This window comes from Oncorhynchus nerka, linkage group LG4 (genome assembly GCF_034236695.1).
Source record: "Oncorhynchus nerka isolate Pitt River linkage group LG4, Oner_Uvic_2.0, whole genome shotgun sequence".
NCBI classification, from domain to species: domain Eukaryota; kingdom Metazoa; phylum Chordata; class Actinopteri; order Salmoniformes; family Salmonidae; genus Oncorhynchus; species Oncorhynchus nerka.
Window position 1 is genome coordinate 28698520 of NC_088399.1, and position 23651 is coordinate 28722170.

The 23651-nt window shown below is 43.3% G+C and overlaps 1 protein-coding gene across 1 annotated transcript in view; it reads right to left on the reverse strand.

The window, feature by feature from the left end:
• LOC115121625 (netrin receptor UNC5D-like) overlaps positions 1 to 23651 on the reverse strand; it is a 93049-nt gene that overhangs the window by 12908 nt on the left and 56490 nt on the right. Inside the window, exons 7-10 of the mRNA XM_065018098.1 lie at positions 23446 to 23472; positions 20876 to 21061; positions 17863 to 18270; positions 17282 to 17369 (exon numbers count right to left, since the gene is read on the reverse strand). Coding sequence (XP_064874170.1) covers positions 17282 to 17369; positions 17863 to 18270; positions 20876 to 21061; positions 23446 to 23472 — 709 coding nt within the window. The remainder of the gene's footprint in view (positions 1 to 17281; positions 17370 to 17862; positions 18271 to 20875; positions 21062 to 23445; positions 23473 to 23651) is intronic.

Below are 23651 nucleotides of genomic sequence, written 5' to 3' on the forward strand. Positions count from 1 at the left end.
GGGCATGCTTCTAAACAGTGGGTCATGGCTTCATTTGAGGAACACAGGGGGAAAAGAAACGCTAGAAGAAGGTCCTATTCTTAGGAACACTCAAACTTTTCTATGGGCTGCCAATCCTGCCTTCAGTCCAGAAGGGCCTACACTACTACACAGACTTCTAAGGCCTAGCGTGCAATGAAAACTGATGTCTGCTTGATTTCATACTATTTGAGTCTCAGCCATCCGTCAGTCCTGCTGCTGTGGGCCTGGGGGTCAATCTCACGGTAGGTAGAGTGGCGCTGCTATCCCCTGCTGTCAAAGGGCCAAGCTAGCGTCTCCTGCCTCGTCCTTAGTGACAGGTCAGATTAGGAACCAGAGGCAGCGCCAGAGGAGTGATTTCAGCTAAACTGATTAACTGGACACTTTAATGAGGGGATCAGGACAACTGTGTGTTGTTGTTGAGTGAAACATCACAAACAGGGCTGTTTGGGTAGCATTCTACTGTGTCGGCTAAACTGAGATTAAAGATATATGCACAAACACTCAAACACAAACACAGATACACGCATACACATACGCACACAGACACACACACTCTCAAATATCAGTTAAACAAGATATGGTGTGAACAAATAGTATGAACAACCTCGCTCGCCGCCGGATTTTCACCACTCTGCTTTATCGTTATTTATTTATTTGCTAATTACCAGTGTGCTTCCACTGCCTATTGTGTCCAATTTGTCTCCATTGTTCAAATGAAAGCAATCAACAGTTAAACATTGACAGCGGTTGTGATCTCGCATCTAAAAATACAGAATAAATCAGCCAACAGCGGTGAAATCCTGCAGCTGTGTTGTGCTGTGCTGTGTGTGTGTGTGTGTGTGTGTGTGTGTGTGTGTGCGAGTGAGTATGTATATGGTAATCAGGCCCAGTCACCAGAGGAGCATCAAGGTCACCTGCAGATTGGACTCTGATAATTAGCCTGAATAGAGGAGAATAAAGCTGTTTGTATTTCAAAGAAAACACGACTCGGAGCTTAAAAATAGTAAAAACTATACATTTTTCATGGTTCTGACGGGAACAAAGTATCTCGGGAACAAAGACAATTGAATTAGTCTGAGAGGTGGATCAAGTAGGGTGACTTTGGGTTATTGATGTAATAGGCTTTTATTTCATTAATGGATTGGAATGATTTGACTGCACTCAGAGAGAGGTTTGGCATTGTTATACTGAGTGATATTCTGTGATCCACAAAAACGCTTATTCTTAAAACATACACTTAAAATAACAAATAAATAGACTACAATTTATCGGGCATAAATTAGCTTCCATAAACACAGTAAAATGAATAGTAATATGATTGCAAACAGAGAGATGCTCTACTGAAGGCCACCCCTAATTAACACTCCTTCTTTCACTCTAGATCTTTCATCCCTAGTCTACAGCAACTCCTCCTCTCACACCTCCATCCTCTGTCACAAACACGTTCCCTTCCACACCCTTCACCCGATCTCTCATTCACACTCTGTCACCTATCAGATCGCTACAGAGGTCTCCTGACCTTGTGTTCAGGTGGGCTGTACTGTGGTGGCCTGACAAGCGTCAAAGAATAACACTCCAAGGCACTAACACCCTGTGGGAGTTTCATTGTTCCATTTAGAAAAACAAACAACAACATAATAACCTTGGATATCATGCACTGTTCCCCACAGTTTCAAGCTCAGGTTATCAGTGCACAACAAGACCTTGCTAGCTCACCGAGTCAAAGCCAAGGCTTTAAAGCTGGAGGTTTTGAGCAAAGTGATTCATCAGATGAAGCTAGCTCTGTGCACTACTTCTGCTACAAACATATTACATTAAAAACACTGAAGGACAGACAACTTGTCTGTGTGTGTTCAGGATTAGGCTCTGCAATTCCTCTCACCACTAACTTTCCAACTCAACTCAGTGCTTCTAACTCAGAATGCTTATTGCTATCCTGATCTCTCAATGCCATCTTATACCCCCGGTCCCCACCAAGGCATTCTAATCAAATCAAATCACATTTTATTGGTCACATACACGTGTTTAGCAGAAGTTATTGCGAGTGTAGTGAAATGCTTGTGTTTCTAGCTCCGACAGTGCAGTAATATCTAACAATTTCACAACATATACCCGATACACACAAATCTAAGTAAAGGAATGCAATTAAGAATATATAAATATATGGACGAGCAATGTCAGAGTGGCATAGACTAAGATATAGTAGAATGTGGGAAGTGGGAAGTTTACATACACTTAGGTTGGAGTCATTAAAACTTGTTTTTCAACCACTCCACAAATGTCTTGTTAACAAACTATAGTTTCGGCAAGTCGGTTAGGACATCTACTTTGTGCAAGACACAAGTAATTTTCCCAACAATTGTTTGCAGACAGATTATTTCACTTATAATTCACTGTATCACAATTCTAGTGGGTCAGAAGTTTACCTACACTAAGTTGACTGTGCCTTTAACCTGTTGATCCTATGGGGGCGCTGTGTCATTATTGGATAAAAAGACGTGCCCGTTTTAAGCGCAATATTTTGTCACGAAAAGATCCTCGACTATGCATGGAATTGACAGCCTTGGAAAGACACAACTCTGACGTCTCCAAAACTGCAAAGATATTATCTGTGAGTGCCCCAGAACTAATGCAACAGGCGAAACCAAGATGAAGTTTCATACAGGAAATGCCCCAGATTCTGAAGGCGCTGTGTTCCAATGTCTCCTTATATGGCTGTGAATGCGCCAGGAATGAGCCCGCACTTTCTGTCTATTCCCCGAGGTGTCTGCAGCATTGTGACAGCATTGTGACGTGTTTGTAGGCATATCATTGGAAGATTGACCATAAGAGACTACATTTACCTGGTGTCCCGCCCGGTGTCCTGTGTGCGTAATCTGTAGGTCCATGCGCGTTTTTTCCTTACCCAAACGCGATGAACAAAACCGAGCGATTAGTCGACACAAATAATATTTTTTGTAAAAACGGAACATTTGCTATCTAACAGAGTCTCCTCATTGAAAACATCTGAAGTTCTTCAAAGGTAAATGATTTTATTTGAATGCTTTTATGGTTTTTGTGGAAAATGTTGCATGCTGAATGTTAATGCTAAATGGTACGTTAGCCATCAATACTGTTACACAAATGCTTGTTTTGCAATGGTTGAGAAGCATATTTTGAAAATCTGAGATGACAGTGTTGTTAACAAAAGGCTAAGCTTGAGAGCAAATAGATTAATTTCATTTCATTTGCGATTTTCATGAATAGTTAACGTTGTGTTATGCTAATGAGTTTGCGGATAGATTTACACAATCCTGGATACAGGTTTTTTTCCGTAGCTAAACGTGACGCAGAAAACGGAGCGATTTGTCCTAAACAAATAATCTTTCAGGAAAAACTGAACATTTGCTATCTGAGAGTCTCCTCATTGAAAACATTTGAAGTTCTTCAAAGGTAAATGATTTTATTTGAATGCTTTTCTGTTTTGTGTAAATGTTGCCTGCTGAATGCTAACGCTAAATGCTACGCTAAATGCTACGTTAGCTATCAATACTGTTACACAAATGCTTGTTTTGCAATGGTTGAGAAGCATATTTTGAAAATCTGAGATGACAGTGTTGTTAACAAAAGGCTAAGCTTGAGAGCAAATAGATTAATTTCATTTCATTTGCGATTTTCATGAATAGTTAACGTTGCGTTATGGTAATGAGTTTGAGGCTGTAGTCACGATACCGGATCCGGGATGGCTCGACGCAAGAAGTTAAACAGCTTGGAAAATTCCAGAAAATTATTTCATGACTTTAGAAGCTTCTGATAGGCTAATTGACATCATTTGAGTCAATTGGAGGTGTAACTGTGGATGTATTTCAAGGCCTACCTTCAAACTTAGTGCCTCTTTGCTTGACATCATGGGAAAATCAAAAGTAATCAGCCAAGACCTCAGAAAAGAAATCGTAGACCTCCACAAGTCTGACTCATCCTTGGAAGCAATTTCCAAAAGCCTGAAGGTACCACGTTCATCTGTACAAACAATAGTATGCAAGTATAAACATGGGACCACGCAGCCGTCATACTGCTCAGGAAGGAGAAGCATTCTGTCTCCGATTGATGAATGTACTTTGGTGCGAAAAGTGCAAATCAATCCCAGAGCAACAGCACAGGACCTTGTAAAGAGGCTAGAGGAAACAGGTACAATATAAGGGTTTTCTGGTGAAAGAGAGGCGGACCAAAATGCAGCGTGGTGGTTATTCATGTTTTTAATAAAGACGACTATACATGAACAGACTATACAAAACAAGAAAAGTGAAAACCTAAACAGTCCTATCTGGTGCAAACACAGAGACAGGAACAATCACCCACAAAACCCAACACAAAACAGGCTACCTAAATATGGTTCCCAATCAGAGACAATGACTAACACCTGCCTCTGATTGAGAACCATATCAGGCCAAACATAGAAATAGACAAACCAGACACACAACATAGAATGCCCACCCAGCTCACGTCCTGACCAACACTAAAACAAGGAAAACACATACGAACGATGGACAGAATGTGACATACAAAAGTATCTATATCCACAGTGAAACGAGTCCTATACCGACATAATCTGAAAGGCCGCTCAGCAAGGAAGAAGTCACTGCTCCAAACCCGCCATAAAAAAGCCAGACTATGGTTTGCAACTGCACATGGGGGGCAAAGATCGTACTTTTTTGGAGAAATGTCCTCTGGGCTGATGAAACAAAAATAAAACTGTTTGGCCATAATGACCATCGTTATGTTTGGAGGAAAAAGGGGGAGGCTTCCAACCCAAGAACACCATCCCAACTGTGAAGCACGGGGGTGGCAGCATCATTTTGTGGGGGCGACTTAATGTTAGATCCCTTACTTCAAAGGCAATTATAGTCAATGAACTAATCACTGATCATAATCTTGATGTGATTGGCCTGACTGAAACATGGCTTAAGCCTGATGAATTTACTGTGTTAAATGAGGCCTCACCTCCTGGCTACACTAGTGACCATATCCCCCGTGCATCCCGCAAAGGCGGAGGTGTTGCTAACATTTACGATAGCAAATTTCAATTTACAAAAAAAAAAATGACGTTTTCGTCTTTTGAGCTTCTAGTCATGAAATCTATGCAGCCTACTCAATCACTTTTTATAGCTACTGTTTACAGGCCTCCTGGGCCATATACAGCGTTTCTCACTGAGTTCCTGAATTCCTATCGGACCTTGTAGTCATTGCAGATAATATTCTAATCTTTGGTGACTTTAATATTCACATGGAAAAGTCCACAGACCCACTCCAAAAGGCTTTCGAGCCATCATCGACTCAGTGGGTTTTGTCCAACATGTCTCTGGACCCACTCACTGTCACAGTCATACGCTGGACCTAGTTTTGTCCCATGGAATAAATGTTGTGGATCTTAATGTTTTTCCTCATAATCCTGGACTATCGGACCACCATTTTATTACGTTTGCAATTGCAACAAATAATCTGCTCAGACCCCAACCAAGGAACATCAAAAGTCGTGCTATAAATTCACAGACAACACAAAGATTCCTTGATGCCCTTCCAGACTCCCTCTGCCTACCCAAGGACGCCAGAGGACAAAAATCCGTTAACCACCTAACTGAGTATCTCAATTTAACCTTGCGCAATACCCTAGATGCAGTTGCACCCCTAAAAACTAAAAAAATTTCTCATAAGAAACTAGCTCCCTGGTACACAGAAAATACCCGAGCTCTGAAGCAAGCTTCCAGAAAATTGGAACGGAAATGGCGCCACACCAAACTGGAAGTCTTCCGACTAGCTTGAAGGACGGTACCGTGCAGTACCGAAGAGCCCTTACTGCTGCTCGATCATCCTATTTTTCTAACTTAATTGAGGAAAATAAGAACAATCCGAAATTCCTTTTGATACTGTCGCAAAGCTAACTAAAAAGCAGCATTCCCCAAGAGAGGATGACTTTCACTTTAGCAGTGATAAATTCATGAACTTCTTTGAGGAAAAGATTATGATTATTAGAAAGCAAATTACGGACTCCTCTTTAAACCTGCGTATTCCTCCAAACCTCAGTTGTCCTGAGTCTGCACAACTCTGCCAGGACCTAGGATCAAGAGAGACGCTCAAGTCTTTTAGTACTATATCTCTTGACACAATGATGAAAATAATCATGGCCTCTAAACCTTCAAGCTGCATACTGGACCCTATTCCAACTAAACTACTGAAAGAGCTGCTTCCTGTGCTTGGCCCTCCTATGTTGAACATAATAAACGGCTCTCTATCCACTGGATGTGTACCAAACTCACTAAAAGTGGCAGTAATAAAGCCTCTCTTGAAAAAGCCAAACCTTGACCCAGAAAATATAAAAAACTATCGGCCTATATCGAATCTTCCATTCCTCTCAAAATTTTAGAGAAGGCTGTTGCGCAGCAACTCACTGCCTTCCTGAAGACAAACAATGTATACGAAATGCTTCAGTCTGGTTTTAGACCCCATCATAGCACTGAGACGGCACTTGTGAAGGTGGTAAATGACATTTTAATGGCAACGGACCGAGGCTCTGCATCTGTCCTCGTGCTCCTAGACCTTAGTGCTGCTTTTGATACCATCGATCACCACATTCTTTTGGAGAGATTGGAAACCCAAAATGGTCTACACGGACATGTTCTGGCCTGGTTTAGATCTTATCTGTCGGAAAGATATCAGTTTGTCTCTGTGAATGGTTTGTCCTCTGACAAATCAACTGTAAATTTCGGTGTTCCTCAAGGTTCTGTTTTAGGACCACTATTGTTTTCACTATATATTTTACCTCTTGGGGATGTTATTCGAAAACATAATGTAAACTTTCACTGCTATGCGGATGACACACAGCTGTACATTTCAATGAAACATGGTGAAGCCCCAAAATTGCCTCGCTAGAAGCATGTGTTTCAGACATAAGGAAGTGGATGGCTGCAAACTTTCTACTATTAAACTCGGACAAAACAGAGATGCTTGTTCTAGGTCCCAAGAAACAAAGAGATCTTCTGTTGAATCTGACAATTAATCTTAATGGTTGTACAGTCGTCTCAAATAAAACTGTGAAGGACCTCGGCGTTACTCTGGACCCTGATCTCTTTTGAAGAACATATCAAGACCATTTCGAGGACAGCTTTTTCCATCTACGTAACATTGCAAAAATCAGAAACTTTCTGTCCAAAAATGATGCAGAAAAATTAATCCATGCTTTTGTCACTTCTAGGTTAGACTACTGCAATGCTCTATTTTCCGGCTACCCGGATAAAGCACTAAATAAACTTCAGTTAGTGCTGAATACGGCTGCTAGAATCCTGACTAGAACCAAAAAATTTGATCATATTACTCCAGTGCTAGCCTCTACACTGGCTTCCTGTCAAAGCAAGGGCTGATTTCAAGGTTTTACTGCTAACCTACAAAGCATTACATGGGCTTGCTCCTACCTATCTCTCTGATTTGGTCCTGCCGTACATACCTACACGTACGCTACGGTCACAAGACGCAGGCCTCCTAATTGTCCCTAGAATTTCTAAGCAAACAGCTGGAGGCAGGGCTTTCTCCTATAGAGCTCCATTTTTATGGAACGGTCTGCCTACCCATGTCAGAGACGCAAACTCGTCTCAACCTTTAAGTCTTTACTGAAGACTCATCTCTTCAGTGGGTCATATGATTGAGTGTAGTCTGGCCCAGGAGTGGGAAGGTGAACGGAAAGGCTCTGGAGCAACGAACCGCCCTTGCTGTCTCTGCCTGGCCGATTCCCCTCTTTCCACTGGGATTCTCTGCCTCTACCCTGTTACGGGGGCTGAGTCACTGGCTTACTGGGGCTCTCTCATGCCGTCCCTGGGGGGGTGCGTCACCTGGGTGGGTTGATTCACTGTTGTGGTCGGCCTGTCTGGGTTGGCGCCCCTTTTGTGCCGTGGCGGAGATCTTTGTGGGCTATACTCGGCCTTGTCTCAGGATGGTAAGTTGGTGGTTGAAGATATCCCTCTAGTGGTGTGGGGGCTGTGCTTTGGCAGAGTGGGTGGGGTTATATCCTTCCTGTTTGGCCCTGTCCGGGGGTGTCCTCGGATGGGGCCACAGTGTCTCCTGACCCCTCCTGTCTCAGCCTCCAGTATTTATGCTGCATTAGTTTATGTGTCGGGGGGCTAGGGTCAGTTTGTTATATCTGGAGTACTTCTCCTGTCCTATTCGGTGTCCTGTGTGAATCTAAGTGTGCGTTCTCTAATTCTCTCCTTCTCTCTTTCTTTCTCTCTCTCGGAGGACCTGAGCCCTAGGACCATGCCCCAGGACTACCTGACATGATGACTCCTTGCTGTCCCCAGTCCACCTGGCCATGCTGCTGCTCCAGTTTCAACTGGCCTGGGCCCTAGGACCATGTCCCAGGACTACCTGACATGATGACTCCTTGCTGTCCCCAGTCCACCTGGCCATGCTGCTGCTCCAGTTTCAACTGTTCTGCCTTACTATTATTCAACCATGCTGGTCATTTATGAACATTTGAACATCTTGGCCACGTTCTGTTATAATCTCCACCCGGCACAGCCAGAAGAGGACTGGCCACCCCACATATGCTCTCTCTAATTCTCTCTTTCTTTCTCTCTCTCTCGGAGGACCTGAGCCCTAGGACCGTGCCCCAGGACTACCTGACATGATGACTCCTTGCTGTCCCCAGTCCACCTGACTGTGCTGCTGCTCCAGTTTCAACTGTTCTGCCTTATTATTATTCGACCATGCTGGTCATTTATGAACATTTGAACATCTTGGTCATGTTCTGTTATAATCTCTACCCGGCACAGCCAGAAGAGGACTGGCCACCCCACATAGCCTGGTTCCTCTCTAGGTTTCTTCCTAGGTTTTGGCCTTTCTAGGGAGTTTTTCCTAGCCACCGTGCTTTTACACCTGCATTGTTTGCTGTTTGGGGTTTTAGGCTGGGTTTCTGTACAGCACTTTGAGATATCAGCTGATGTACGAAGGGCTATATAAATAAATTTGATTTGATTTGACTTTAATGCAGGAGGGACTGGTGCACTTCACAAAATAGATGGCATCATGAGGGAGGAATATTATGTGGATATATTGAAGCAACATCTCAAGACATCAGTCAGGAAGTTAAAGCTTGGTCACAAATGGGTCTTCCAAATGGACAATGATCCCAAGCATACTTCCAAAGTTGTGGAAAAATGGCTTAAGGACAACAAAGTCAAGGTATTGGAGTGGCCATCACAAAGCCCTGACCTCAATCCCATAGAAAATTTGTGGGCAGAACTGAAAAAGTGTGTGCGAGCAAGGAGGCCTACAAACCTGACACAGTTACACCAGCTCTGTCAGGAGGAATGGGCCAAAATCCACCCCAAATTATTATGGGTAGCTTGTGGAAGGCTACCCGAAACGTGTGACCCAAGTTAAACAATTTTAAAGGCAATGCTAGCAAATACTAATTGAGTGTATGTAAACTTCTGACCCACTGGGCATGTGATGAAAGAAAGAAAAGCTGAAACAAATCACTCTCTCTACTATTATTCTGACATTTCACATTCTTCAAATAAAGCAGTGATCCTAACTGACCTATGACAGGGAATTTTTACTAGGATTAAATGTCAGGAATTGTGATAAACGGAATTTAAACTTCCGACTTCAACTGTATAAAGGACATAGAAACGATGACACCATGTTGGAGGAGGGCATCTTTTCATTGCCAATATTATGAATTGGAATGATTTGACTGTTGATTGATCTAATGGTTGAGATCTCTCAGGCACATCATGCTTATAGGCCAAGGTCCCAAAATGCAATCAATTACAGTTTTTTCCAACTGCTTACACACAAAATCTTTTCATGTCACATGATTTTTGAAACCTCTCACTCAAAGTGCAAAACTACACAGTAAATATCCAAAACCATAAGCTATTTCTCAGCCTTTGACTCATTTGCCAATTTCAAAACACTACACACAATTCTCTACCTAAAACACAAAAATCTAACAGGAAGTGACTTGCTTTCCTTTTCCAAACACAACCAATCAAAATGCTACACTTAAAATAAAGTGGTGATCCTTAATGACTGAAGACAGGGAATTTTTAATAGGATTAAATGTGAGAAATGTATTTGGTTCAGGTGTATGTAAACTTCCGACTTCAACTGTACATATGAGTAATGCAAAATATGTAAACATGATTAAAGTGACTAGTGTTCCATTTATTAAAGTGGCCAGTGATTTCAAGTCTATTTATATAGGCAGCAGCCTCTAATGTGCTCGTGATTGCTGTTTAACAGTCTGATGGCCTTGAGATATAAGCTGTTTTTCAGTATCTCGGTCCCAGCTTTGATGCACCTGTACTGACCTCGCCTTCTGGGTGATAGCGGGTGAACAAGCAGTGGCTCGGGTGGTTGTTGTCCGGCGGGGTTCAGACCCAGGGACTCGAACTTAATGATGAGCTTGTAGGGTAATTTGGTGTTGAATGCTGAGCTGTAGTCAATTAACAGCATTCTTACATAGGTATTCCTCTTGTCCAGATGGGATAGGGCAGTGTGCATAGAAATTGCATCGTCTGTGGATCTATTTGGGCAGTAAGCAAATTGAAGTGGGTGTAGGGTGTCAGAAAAGGTAGAGGTGATATGATATGACTAGTCTCTCAAAGCACTTCATGATGACAGAAGTGAGTGCTATGGGGCAAGGCACTAACACCCTGCAGTGTGGAGACTCCGCAGACACAAAGAGAACCCAATAAGGCCTGGAGAGGAAAAGCCTCTCATCTCAGTCTCCATAATGCAGCCCTGGAGCCGCCAAGGCTGAGCTGATCAATTCCTATTCTGCAGCCGAGTGGAGAGCCACCGCCAACTGCCTCATGTAGATGGCTTTGGTCTGAAGATTGAATAGGAATAAAAGATACAATTTCTCCCAGGGTCTCTCCAAATGCTTGTCAAAAGATAGGGCTGTGATTGACAGCTCAGTGAGATCAGAGGTGCCCCCCCGGTCTCCCTCTAACACCAGGCAGGAAGTAAACAGCAAGCAGTCTTATCGGGACCAGGCAGGAACCTAAAGGAGGGGGCTCAGGGAGATTAGGGAGTGTTCAGAGTAGCGCACACCTCACAGGACAGAGACAGGCAGTCCACTCCTAAGCTCTGAGGCGTAAACTATAGGTGACCTTTGATCCCTATCTTTACCCTCGCTACCCAGAAGCCTCTGGGGTACTCTGAGGAGGAGGAAGGAGAAAGAGGGGGGTGAAAGGGATTGTATCTCAATTTGATTGAAATTCAATGTCACTTATTTTCAACTCCTAGTCGAAATGGTATTTCCTTGAAGGGTCCAGCTGGGGTTAAACTGGTTGTCAGGGGTGATAACTTGTTGGGATGTTTTCATACAGATGTATTTGTGATTTGAGATTTTTGGTGTGCAAGGAAATCACAAACTAACAGGTGCAAGAACACTGACTCCTGGTGGCAAAAAAACGTATTGAAGCCTCTGAGAAAAGTCAACAGTATTACATTTGTTGTGAACATGTTTTATCTGTAGTGCCATCTCAGCCTTGAGTAATAGCTTGGTGAAAGTCTTGATAGCTAAGTCACGGCTATGGGCTCTCCATAGCAGGCAATAGTCACCTGGACTCTCTATTTGTCTGTCTTGTTCTATCTGACCAAATGCCAAACAATGGCAGATTGCCTCTACACTGAACATTTAACATTCACAGCTTTAACCAGTCACACAGGAAGGAGATGGTGTCATGCTTAAGTGTAAAGACCCAGAATGGAGAAGACACGGCTCTGTCTGCTGAGCCAGTTGTTCAGGGCCATGCTGCAATCTGCAGGGCTGTTCTGCAACTGAAAGCCTATTCCTGACACATCTTGTCCTCCCCTGTAGAGTGTGCAAGATGAGCTAAGGCCGCATGCTGGGCGGAGTGTGTGTTTGTATGTGGGAATGTGTGTGTGTGTGTGTGCATGCTCATGTGGGGGTGTGTGTATAGTATGTGTGTGCGAGCTTGCATACATCCATGTGTGAGTTTGGGTGTTAAAAAGTGGCAGAGATAGCGTGAGGAAGAGGTGAAACAGGATGAGAGATAGCGTGAGGAAGAGGTGAAACAGGATGAGAGATAGCGTGAGGAAGAGGTGAAACAGGATGAGAGATAGCGTGAGGAAGAGGTGAAACAGGATGAGAGATAGCGTGAGGAAGAGGTGAAACAGGATGAGAGATAGCGTGAGGAAGAGGTGAAACAGGATGAGAGATAGCGTGAGGAAGAGGTGAAACAGGATGATAAATAGCGTGAGGAAGAGGTGAAACAGGATGAGAGATAGCGTGAGGAAGAGGTGAAACAGGATGAGAGATAGCGTGAGGAAGAGGTGAAACAGGATGAGAGATAGCGTGAGGAAGAGGTGAAACAGGATGAGAGATAGCGTGAGATGAAGCGGTAGAATACAGTTATTTTTATTGCTTTGGTACTATATTCACAAATATGTGGTGAATTTGAAAAACCCTTAGTACAAAACTCCAAACGGGTAAAACTTGTAACGCAGCCAGTCTTGCATTGTGCATTCACTTTGTTTGTAGACATATTTCACCACACAACCACTAATACAAAATATAAGTGTACTGTGAAATATACACTGAGTATAAAAAATACTATGACATGGACTGACCAGGTGAATCCAGGTGAAAGCTATGTCTCCTTATTGATGTCGCTTGTTAAATCCACTTCAATCACAGTGTTGATGAAGGGGAGGACAATTGAGACATGGATTGTGTATGTGTGCCATTCAGAGGGTTAATGGGTAAGACAAAATATTGAAGTGCCTTTTAACGTATGGTAGTAGGTGCCAGGCACACTGGTTTGTATTAAGAACTGCAACGCTGCTGGGTTTTTCACGCTCAACAGTTTCCCGCCAAAAACGGTCCATCGTCCAAAGGAGATCCAGTCAACTTGACACAACTGTGGGATGCATTGGAGTCAACATCGGCCAGCATCCCTGTGGAACGCTTTCGAGACCTTGTAGAGTCCATGCCTCGACCAATTGAGAATGGTCTGAGGGCAAAAGGGGAGGTGCAACTCAATATTAGGAAGGTGTTCCCAATGTTTTAGTATACTCAGTGAAATGAGTACATTGGATTAATCACCAAAATGCAATATAATTATATCTTCTTAATTTAGTTATTTTAACAACCAGTTAATTCAATAGCAAAACATGAAAGATACATGTTTCAAAACTGCCCTTTGAATGTATGATTCTACAGTACTGTAAATTACAGTACATTACACTGTGTCACGTTCGTCGAAAGGAGTAGACCAAGGTGCAGCTTGAATAGAGTTCCACATACTTTATTACAAAGTGAAACTGAACAAAAACAACAAAGAATCAACGAGCGTCCAGTACAGAGCGCACTAAGGCACTAACTGAAAACAAAACAATATCCCACAAACACAGGTGGGAAAAGGACCACGTTAAGTATGATCCCCAATTAGAGGCAACGATAATCAGCTGCCTCCAATTGGGAACCATACTCACACCAACATAGAAATATTAGACTAAAACACCCCCTAGTCACGCTCTGACCTATTGCAACATAGAGAACCCCAAGGGCTCTCTATGGCCAGGGCGTGACACAATGTTTTCACATTAGGAACACTTGCACTACCCATTAAAATTGACTGAACATTACATGCCCATAATTTCTATCCCATGTGTGATCAAAGGTATGATTATTGAAGACATCTTTCACAATGTAAATTAAAGAAATTAAAGAAACCAATGTTTAGAAGGCACTACTTTGCATCAAACCTGTCTTGAGCATTTGACCATAGGTTTTTATTGAAATTCCACTAAATATGCTCATTGTTCTGGATTGAAATAACCACATATCTCATCCATGGCCTGATGGAGGGTGGTGCTCTCATGTGGATGGCAATCATACATATTCCACCTGTATTGCAATCGTGTATTGTATTTTACAGTATTGCATTGTAATGTCTTGTAGTGGTCCTGTATGTGGCTCAGTTCATAAGAACATGGCACTAGCAACACCGGAGTTGTGGGTTCAATTGGGGTCACATACAAAAATGTGTGGACTGTTGACACTTTGAATAAGTATCTGCTACGTAAATGGCATTCAGAAAGTTTTCAGACCCCTTGACTTTTCCCACATTTTGTTACGTTACAGCCTTATTCTAAAATGGATTAAATAATTTATTTTTCTCATCAATCTACACACAATACCTCATAATGTCAAAGCAAAAACAGGTTTTAGAAATGTTTGGAAAATGTATTAAAAATAAAAAACAGAAATACTTTATTTATTCAGATCCTTTGCCATGAGACTCGAAATTGAGCTCAGGTGCATCCTGTTTCCATTGATCATCCTTGATATGTCTCTACAACTTGATTGGAGTACACCTATGGTAAATTCAATTGATTGGACATGATTTGGAAAGACACACACCTGTCTACATAAGGTCTCACAGTTGACAGTGCATGGCAGAGCAAAGACCAAGCCATGAGGTCGAAGGAATTGTCTGTAGAGCTCTGAGACAAGATTGTGTCGAGGCACAGATCGGGGGAAGGGTACCAAAACATTTCTGCAGCATTTAAGGTCCCCAAGGACACTATGGCCTCCATCATTCTTAAATGGAAGAAGTTTGGAACTAACAAGACTCTTCCTAGAGCTGCCTGCCTGACCAAAATGAGCAATTGGGAGAGAAGGGCCTTGGTCAGGGAGGTGACCAAGAACCCGATGGTCACTCTGACAGAGCTCCAGAGTTCCTCTGTGGAGATGGTAGAACCTTCCAGAAGGCCAACCATCTCCGTAAAACTCCACCAATCAGGTCTTTATGGTAGAGTGGCAAGATGGAAGCCACTCCTCAGTAAAAGGCACATGACAGCCCATTTGGAGTTTGCTGGTATCATCCCTACGGTGAGGCATGGTGGTGGTGGCTGCATCATGTGGTGGGGATGTTTTCAGCAGCAGGGGCTGGGAGACTAGTCAGGATCGAGGGAAAGGTACGTAGCAAAGTATAGAGAGATCATTGATGAAAACCTGCTCCATCAGGGCCTCAGACTGGGGTGAAGGTTCACCTTCCTACAGGACAACCACCCTAAGCACACAGCGAAGACAACGCAGGAGTGGCTTTGAGACAAGTCTCTGAATGTCCTTGAGTGGCCCAGCCAGAGCCTGGACTTGAACCCGACCGAACATCTCTGGAGAGACCTGAAGATCGCTGTGCAGCGACGCTCCCCATCCAACCTGACAAAGAGGATCTGCAGAGAAGAATGCAAGAAACTCCCCAAATACAGGCGTCACAAGCTTCTACCCAAGATGACTCAAGGCTGTAATCGCTGCCAAAGGTGCTTCAACAAAGTACAGAGTAAAGGATCTGAATACTTATGTAAATGTGAAAGTATCAGTTTTTTATTTGTAATAAATTTGCAAAAATTTCTAAAAACTTGTTTTTGCTTTGTTATTATGGGGTATTGTGTGTAGTTTGATGAGGGTGAAAAAAACTATTTTATACATTTTAGAATAAGGCTGTAACGTAACAAAATGTGAAAAAAGTCAAGGGGTCTGACTACTTTCTGAATGCACTGTGTATTACGGTATTACAGCAGTGTGACCCCCCATAAAATGCTAGCAACTTAATTTTGGATACATGTTTACTGAATAGGGGACGTTCTGGATCATTTACGTATTGGTATTTTATTGTATCACTGTAGGGGCTAGAAACACAAGCATTTCGCTGTACCTGCTGTAACATCTGCTAATCTCTGTAACCAATAATCTTTGATTGTTACGTACAGTTAATATGGTCCTAATCCAGGCACTTGTCATCTCCCGTCTGGATTACTGCAACTCGCTGTTGGCTGGGCTCCCTGCCTGTGCCATTAAACCCCTACAACTCATCCAGAACGCCGCAGCCCGTCTGGTGTTCAACCTTCCCAAGTTCTCTCACGTCACCCCGCTCCTCCGCTCTCTCCACTGGCTTCCAGTTGAAGCTCGCATCCGCTACAAGACCATGGTGCTTGCCTACGGAGCTGTGAGGGGAACGGCACCTCAGTACCTCCAGGCTCTGATCAGGCCCTACACCCAAACAAGGGCACTGCGTTCATCCACCTCTGGCCTGCTCGCCTCCCTACCACTGAGGAAGTACAGTTCCCGCGCAGCCCAGTCAAAACTGTTCGCTGCTCTGGCCCCCCAATGGTGGAACAAACTCCCTCACGACGCCAGGACAGCGGAGTCAATCACCACCTTCCGGAGACACCTGAAACCCCACCTCTTTCAGGAATACCTAGGATAGGATAAAGTAATCCTTCTCACCCCCTTAAAAGATTTAGATGCACTATTGTAAAGTGGCTGTTCCACTGGATGTCTTAAGGTGAATGCACCAATTTGTAAGTCGCTCTGGATAAGAGCGTCTGCTAAATGACTTAAATGTAAATGTAAATGTAAATATCTGATTTTGTCAATATCAGATAAAAAAGATATATATAGTCATTAAAGCTGTGGCTATATTTAGATTTGTTTAACACTTTTTTGGAAATTCCTTTAATGAACTTTTAACAAGACACACCTGTTCATTGAAATGCATTCCAGGTGACTACTTCATTTAATTTTAATTTTTTTTTTTTCAGTCATGAAGCCGGTTGAGAGAATGCCAAGATTGTGAAAAGCTGTCATCAAGGCAAAGTGTGGCTACTTTGAAGAATCTCAAATCTCAAATATATTTTGATTTGTTTAACACTTTTTTGGTTACTACATGATTATTGCATAGTTTTTATGTCTTCACTATTATTCTACAATGTAGAAAATAGTAAAAAATTTAAAAAATTAAGAAAAACCCTTGAATGAGTAGGTGTGTCCAAACCTTTGACTGGTACTGTAGGTTTACCAAATGTTTAAGTGATCATCAAATGAGAGCAGTGAGATTAAGTATTTTACATCTATAAATGTCTATTAACAAAAGAGAAGATAATCATATCAAAAGTAATGTGCTAATTGCATTATGGAAGGCAATTACTTCATATGAACATGTGAAACATTCATTTCTGATTACGTTTGGTGAAAGTGTTGTACTTAGTCTATTGAAAATGTGCTTACAGTTTTGAAACAATTGCCTTTTTGATGATCTGTTTTGAGTTCTGTACTAAGGGTTGTGAAAATGTACCATATACTTGTGAAAATGGCACCAAAGCGATTAAAAAAAACTGTAAAAGAAAGAGAGAGCAATAGAGGGAAGGAAGAAGGGAGGCAGGCAGCCTGGTTCTCTGTGTCGTGTCTCACCTGCTGCTGTCCTCTTGGTTGATGACCATGTACATCTCCCAGGTAGTGTCCTCAGCTATCCCCCCATGGGGCACCAACAGACTCACACCTACACACACACAGAGAGAGAGAGAGAGAGAGAGAGAGAGAGAGAGAGAGAGAGAGAGAGAGAGAGAGAGAGAGAGAGAGAGAGAGAGAGAGAGAGAGAGAGAGAGAGAGAGAGAGAGAGATGATCACGAGATACACAGACACATACTACGCTCTCACACAGCCCCACATTCCTGTCTCCTGTCCCTTGTGGCACTTTTATCTACTGGCAGATTAGATTGGCACTCTAGAGAGTAATTGTTTGTGGGCTCCAGTGTCGGTGGTAGTATGTGTGTGAGTGTTTGTGTGTGAGTGTTTGTGTGTGTGTGTGGTGCGGTGCACTGTTGACAGCATTGATTTGAGAGCCCCAGAGGCCCTGTCTGGCCGTCACCTCTCTGGCTGTCACCTGCCCTAAATAGACCTGACAACCCGGCAGGTGTGTATGTGTTCCCCTGGGTGTGTGTGTGTGCTTACATGTGTGTGAGTGTGTTACATCGCCCTTATGAACAACAAACCTGTATTGGGGACCACCAGCCTCCCACCCGCGTGTCCCAACACCCCGGACGTCCTGAGAGGGGGTCTGGAGGGCATAGGCGGTGCGTGGGGGACAAGGAGGCTCTTCTCCCTCCTCTCTCTCAGGGTCCCCTCCACCCGTACCCCACTGTAGTCGGGTGCCAGCCCCCGGGGGAAGGTCTGGGGGTGGGCTTTCTGGGTGTGGTACTCGGCCCCCCTCTCTGACACGCCCAGGGACACCATGAAGGAGGAGTGAACTTTGACCTTGAGGTCGGGCAGGGGGTCGAAGAGCGAAGGCTCCTGGGAAATGAGTTCTTTATCCATCGAGTCCTGGAAGCAGATGGGGCTGGTGTACGTCCGTGACACTGTCAGGTCCGGTTGCAAGGACGAGCTTATCAACAGGGGGTTGCCTGGAAAAGAAAAAGAGTCCCAGAGGAGTCAGATACTGTACTTTTCCCAGAAAACACATCTGTTTAACAGACTGGAGGTGTATACAACTCTTCTAAATGTGTTTTCATCAGAGTTTTATCATATGATGGTATACACAGATGAACACTGGGCCATTCGTGGTAGCTGACAGCAGCATGCCAACTATTGGTTACCCATGGTTGGTGTACTATTGGGCTGCTAGCGGCCTCGGACACAGCTTGCCTACAGTGGTGTGCTAACTGTTAGTCTCTAGTCATCCAATATGTGACACACTGAATGTCAATTACAGCTGGAGGGCAAGCCTTGGCAACATATGTGTCAAAATAACTTCCTGGTCCAAACGGCGACCATCTCTTCACCATGGCAACTGGGGTGCTAAAAACACCTCACCATGACAACGGGAGGTGCCACAAAGTCCTTGTCACAGCAATAGAGTTGTAACAAAAGCCTCTCCATAGCAACGACTAACTGTGTAAAACTCTCTGCTATACTGGCCATGCTAGAGTGGGAGGTGAAGGAGCTAATGAGATTTTATACTTGGTGTGTGTGTTATACTTGGGAAAGTTTCTTCATCTTTTCAACTTCAAGCTTGGTAGCTACTAAGAATACAGTAAATGGTGTACCAAAGCTGGGTAAACGGTTGAGCAGATGGGATAACTGAGACTTGGTGGGACCAAAGACCTTCACATGCTCATCCAAGCTTAAGCTAGCAGATCACAGGACCAAGCTAACCGGCAGTTAGCAGGCAGTTAGCTCCATTTAGACTGTATCCCTTCTCATCTCCATGGAGTGTGCTTGCATCTCCTATGGCACTCCATTCAATATAGCTCACTACTTGGCTTGAGCCCTATGTGGCGTGGACTCTATATCATGTCCTGTAGGGTCCTGAACAAAAGTAGTGCACTATTTTTTATTTAACCTTTATTTTATCAGGGAGTCATACTGAGACCAAGGCCACTTTGACAGACTGAATTGCATAAATTACAGAAAATAAACATATCAAAATATAAATGCAAGCGGAAAGAAAAACAAGGTCATAACAAACAAACACATTCATCAGTAATAAGGTCCTCAATCTGCTTTCTGAGTTACCCTAGAGGCACCACAACATCACATCTAAGAAAATGTTGAAGATTGTTCCACAAATAAGGTGCAATAAAACTAAAAGCTGAATTATCTAACTCAGTAGAGACCAAAGGAATTTTCAGAGCACAGTATATACTGTAGACTCCTCTCCTGGTGTGTAGGCTACAATATGAGAGGGCTGTGTGTAACCCTGTGTGTTTATTACCCAAATTCTCTGTGAGGAGAAAGGCCCCAATAAAATCACAGCTTTCTTCTTCCTGCTGTGTGATCAATTCTATCACTCCTCTCTGAAGAGGCTGTCGCCAAGGAGACCAGCCGTGTCACAACCATGGAAATAGGGCTCAATCTTTGGGTCGACACAGCACCCTTTTTCTCTCTCCCCATTTTTCCAGTGACGCAACAGTGCAGATGCTTTGTTCAACACAGGGTATTATTACTATGACTGTGTCTGACCGTATTGGAGGTACAGGAGCAAGGGGATAGATTGTTCATTTTTGGAGACTCCATACCAGGATCTTAGTAGGATCTTAATCCTGAAGCAACAGGAAATGTGAATTATTACGTGGATTATAAGTAATGGACATTTTTGTAGGGGTTGATACATTTTCCATAAGGGAAAGTCACATCTGAAATTGGAAATGGAAATGACAAACTTCAGAAACCTTTTTAAACCTTAAATACACTGCACGTTTTACATTTCCTGCATTGCAGGACAGTTCTCCGGCAACAGGGTGACTAAAATGAAGATCATACATCTATAGTTATAGAACAAATAGATATATCTCTGTGGGTGACTCAATATTGCAGATGCTCTTTTCAACGAAGGTCATTACTATTACTGAGTGTATGAGTCAGAGCCATAGGAACAGGGTCGTGATGGTACATTCACTCCTCCGATGGTGCTGTCATCCCTCTCTTTTAGGTAGAGAAGGGGTGGGGGTGCTGAACAGTGGTGGGAGGAGGTGTGTGTGTGAATGTGTGCGTGTGTTTGAGATTCTGTCTGGAAGAGGGAGCGAGACCATGAGAAATGAAAGCTGTGTCTGGTCTCTGCCCCTCTCCACTCTAGACAGGATTGGAGAGAGAGAGAGAGAGAGAGAGAGAGATCATTTACACAGTGCTGCCACCACCCTACCGAGTCACTGAGCAAACCAAACACGACCTTGCTGTTGGACACAAAGACTTTTTACAGTCAAACTAAATGAAGAATGAAGAAATTAAACACACATCAATTGAATGGAGCGCAAATTAACCACCAAGAACGGTCAGTCACACAAATCGAGCTTCTGTTGGACCACAGTGATGTGTGTGTCTTCAGCTTTGTATGTGTGTAAGTGTGTGTTTCAATCTGCTTCAGCTTGGCAAGTGTTCTTGTGTGTGTGTGTTCAGCTGTTTGTGTGTGTGTGTGCCCCTTCCTGCCTCATTTTATCGAAAGTTCACATGCATATGTGTTCAGCTGTGTGTGTGTGTGTGTCTTTCTGCCTGTGCGTTCTCTGAGCTCACCTTGGCGAGCAGTCTTGAAGCTGAAGGACTGGAACCCCCCGGTGAGGGCAGAGGAGTCGATGACGTCCACGCCGTATTCGCTCTGGTTCCTCCGGTAGAGGGTCACCGCCACAATCAACACCACCACTGTCACCACCCCTGCCGCCAGGCCCGAATACAGCGCCACGTCACTGCTTCCCTCCAGACCTGGGGAGAGAACGAGAGAGTGGGGGAGAGAGAGAGATAAGTGGGAGTCAGTGAGAGAGAGATAGTTTAATCAAAGCATAACCATAAGAAAAAGAGACAAGGTATCAACTCAAGCTACTGTTAATTGATATTAAATTCAGTAGTTATTGACATGTTATGATGGTGCTACATGCCTCATGTTATCTACATTTATTGACATGTTATGATGGTGCTACATGCCTCATGATATCTACATTTATTGACATGTTATGATGGTGCTACATGCCTCATGATATCTACATTTATTGACATGTTATGATGGTGCTACATGCCTCATGATATCTACATTTATTGACATGTTATGATGCTACATGCCTCATGATATCTACATTTATTGACATGTTATGACATGCCTCATGATATACATTTATTGACATGTTATGATGGTGCTACATGCCTCATGATATCTACATTTATTGACATGTTATGATGGTGCTACATGCCTCATGATATCTACATTTATTGACATGTTATGATGGTGCTACATGCCTCATGATATCTACATTTATTGACATGTTATGATGGTGCTACATGCCTCATGATATCTACATTTATTGACATGTTATGATGGTGCTACATGCCTCATGATATCTACATTTATTGACATGTTATGATGGTGCTACATGCCTCATGATATCTACATTTATTGACATGTTATGATGGTGCTACATGCCTCATGATATCTACATTTATTGACATGTTATGATGGTGCTACATGCCTCATGATATCTACATTTATTGCTATACTGGCCAGACTTACACAACTTTCACGGCTGTACAAAGTTTGCACATCTTTTTAAAATAAATGTAATTAAAACGCTTTTGGGAGAGGCACAGTAAAGTCAAGTTTAATCCAAACTTTCACAGTAACATCTCTCAAGGAAGAATATTTTTTGGGGGAAGAAATTGTGCTTCTCCTGAAAACTTCTAAGCTTCTCCTATAACGTTATTAGCAGGATTTATTTTTAGGGGAGAGGCAGTCCAGGTTTCAACCTGCTTCCTTCCGTGACTTCATTGTTTTCCATTTCCTGTCTCCTCACGCCGCTGTGGTGCGACACTTCCTCCCATTGCAGCCTGTTAACGCACTAATGAGGAAGCTTGCTAGGACTGCCGTCCTAACCACTCCAGCACCTGACTGGTGTGTCAGATACACACACACACACACACACACACGCACACGCACGCACACACACACACACACACACACACACACACACACACACACACACACACACACACACACACACACACACACACACACACACACACACACACACACACACGCACTCAGCACACACCACATCTAACTAGGATTGTAATCAAGCCCAGCCACTGGCTGTCATCTCAAAGGGCTGTTTGGCTCTGGCATCGCTCAGGTGGCAGTCTGCGTTCTACTGGGATAGTGTGACAAGACCAATTCATTAAATTAGCTCATCTACAATGATTACGTTCTATTTGGTCTCACCAATATGCCACAAAAGATAACAAAGAGAGAGAGAGAGAGAGAGAGAGAGAGAGAGAGAGAGAGAGAGAGAGTGTGTGTGTGTGTGTGTGTGTGAAGAAAAGGACTGCTGGCTTAGCTTGTTCTCCAAAGATAATGAGATCTGCACAGGAATGGGACTGAGAAAATCGCTAAGTAGCCTGAAGCTCCAAGAAAAGGAGCATTTGCCAAAATATGCAAAAGAGGCATTAGCAGCTAACAGTGGCAGGTTAATTGGGGGCTCGCTAAGTTTTGGCAGACAGATTGACTGGTTGCGTCTTTCCCCTCCTTCCCACGACGACGGAAAAGACTAAAACAATCTGAATGCGACAGTTGTGACGTCCCTGAAGTAATTGGCATGACTGGTAGTCTATGGGAACCAGTCGTTGCGCTAATGCTAGTAAGCAATTACTGCAGAATCTACCTTCAACTTCCTGAAAACTGCACGCAGAAACCTAAAAATGGTATCCATGAGTTCCTCTGACTCGGTAAGTTGCCAAAATCTCGAACTGTCTCTTTTTAAGACATGATTTTGATGATGTTCATCGTGAGAATACGGTTTCTCATGAAGAGTACGTTTCTGGAAGAGACCATTTCAATTGAGAAAATGACATAAATAGTGTTTGTGGTTAATAATGATAGGATAATGATGTTGGTGGTCGGATAATGTTAAATATGGGCGAATTTGATAATGCTAGTGGTAATAATGGTTCTGGATCATGATGTTGGAGTTTTGGGTTGGAGGGTTGTATCTGTGAGTGCTGGCGTGACAACCTATAATGGTTGTTATAGTAGAGGAGAAGCCATGGTGGTTTCAGTGTGTACATGGTGTGTTCTAAAGTAAGATGGTGATTGGAGAACTCACCCTGTGGCTTGGCGTCGTGTAGCAGATCTGCAAAGACACAGAGACACCATGTCAGTTCACTTCTACTTGAATGGAATACTACAGGATTTAACCTGCAGTTGTTTTCCAATGAGGACATGTATGTGTGTGCAGGTACTGTACAACATGTACATGTGTGTGTGTCTGTGTGTCGCGGTAGTAAGATTGGCCCAGTGATAGGACTCTTT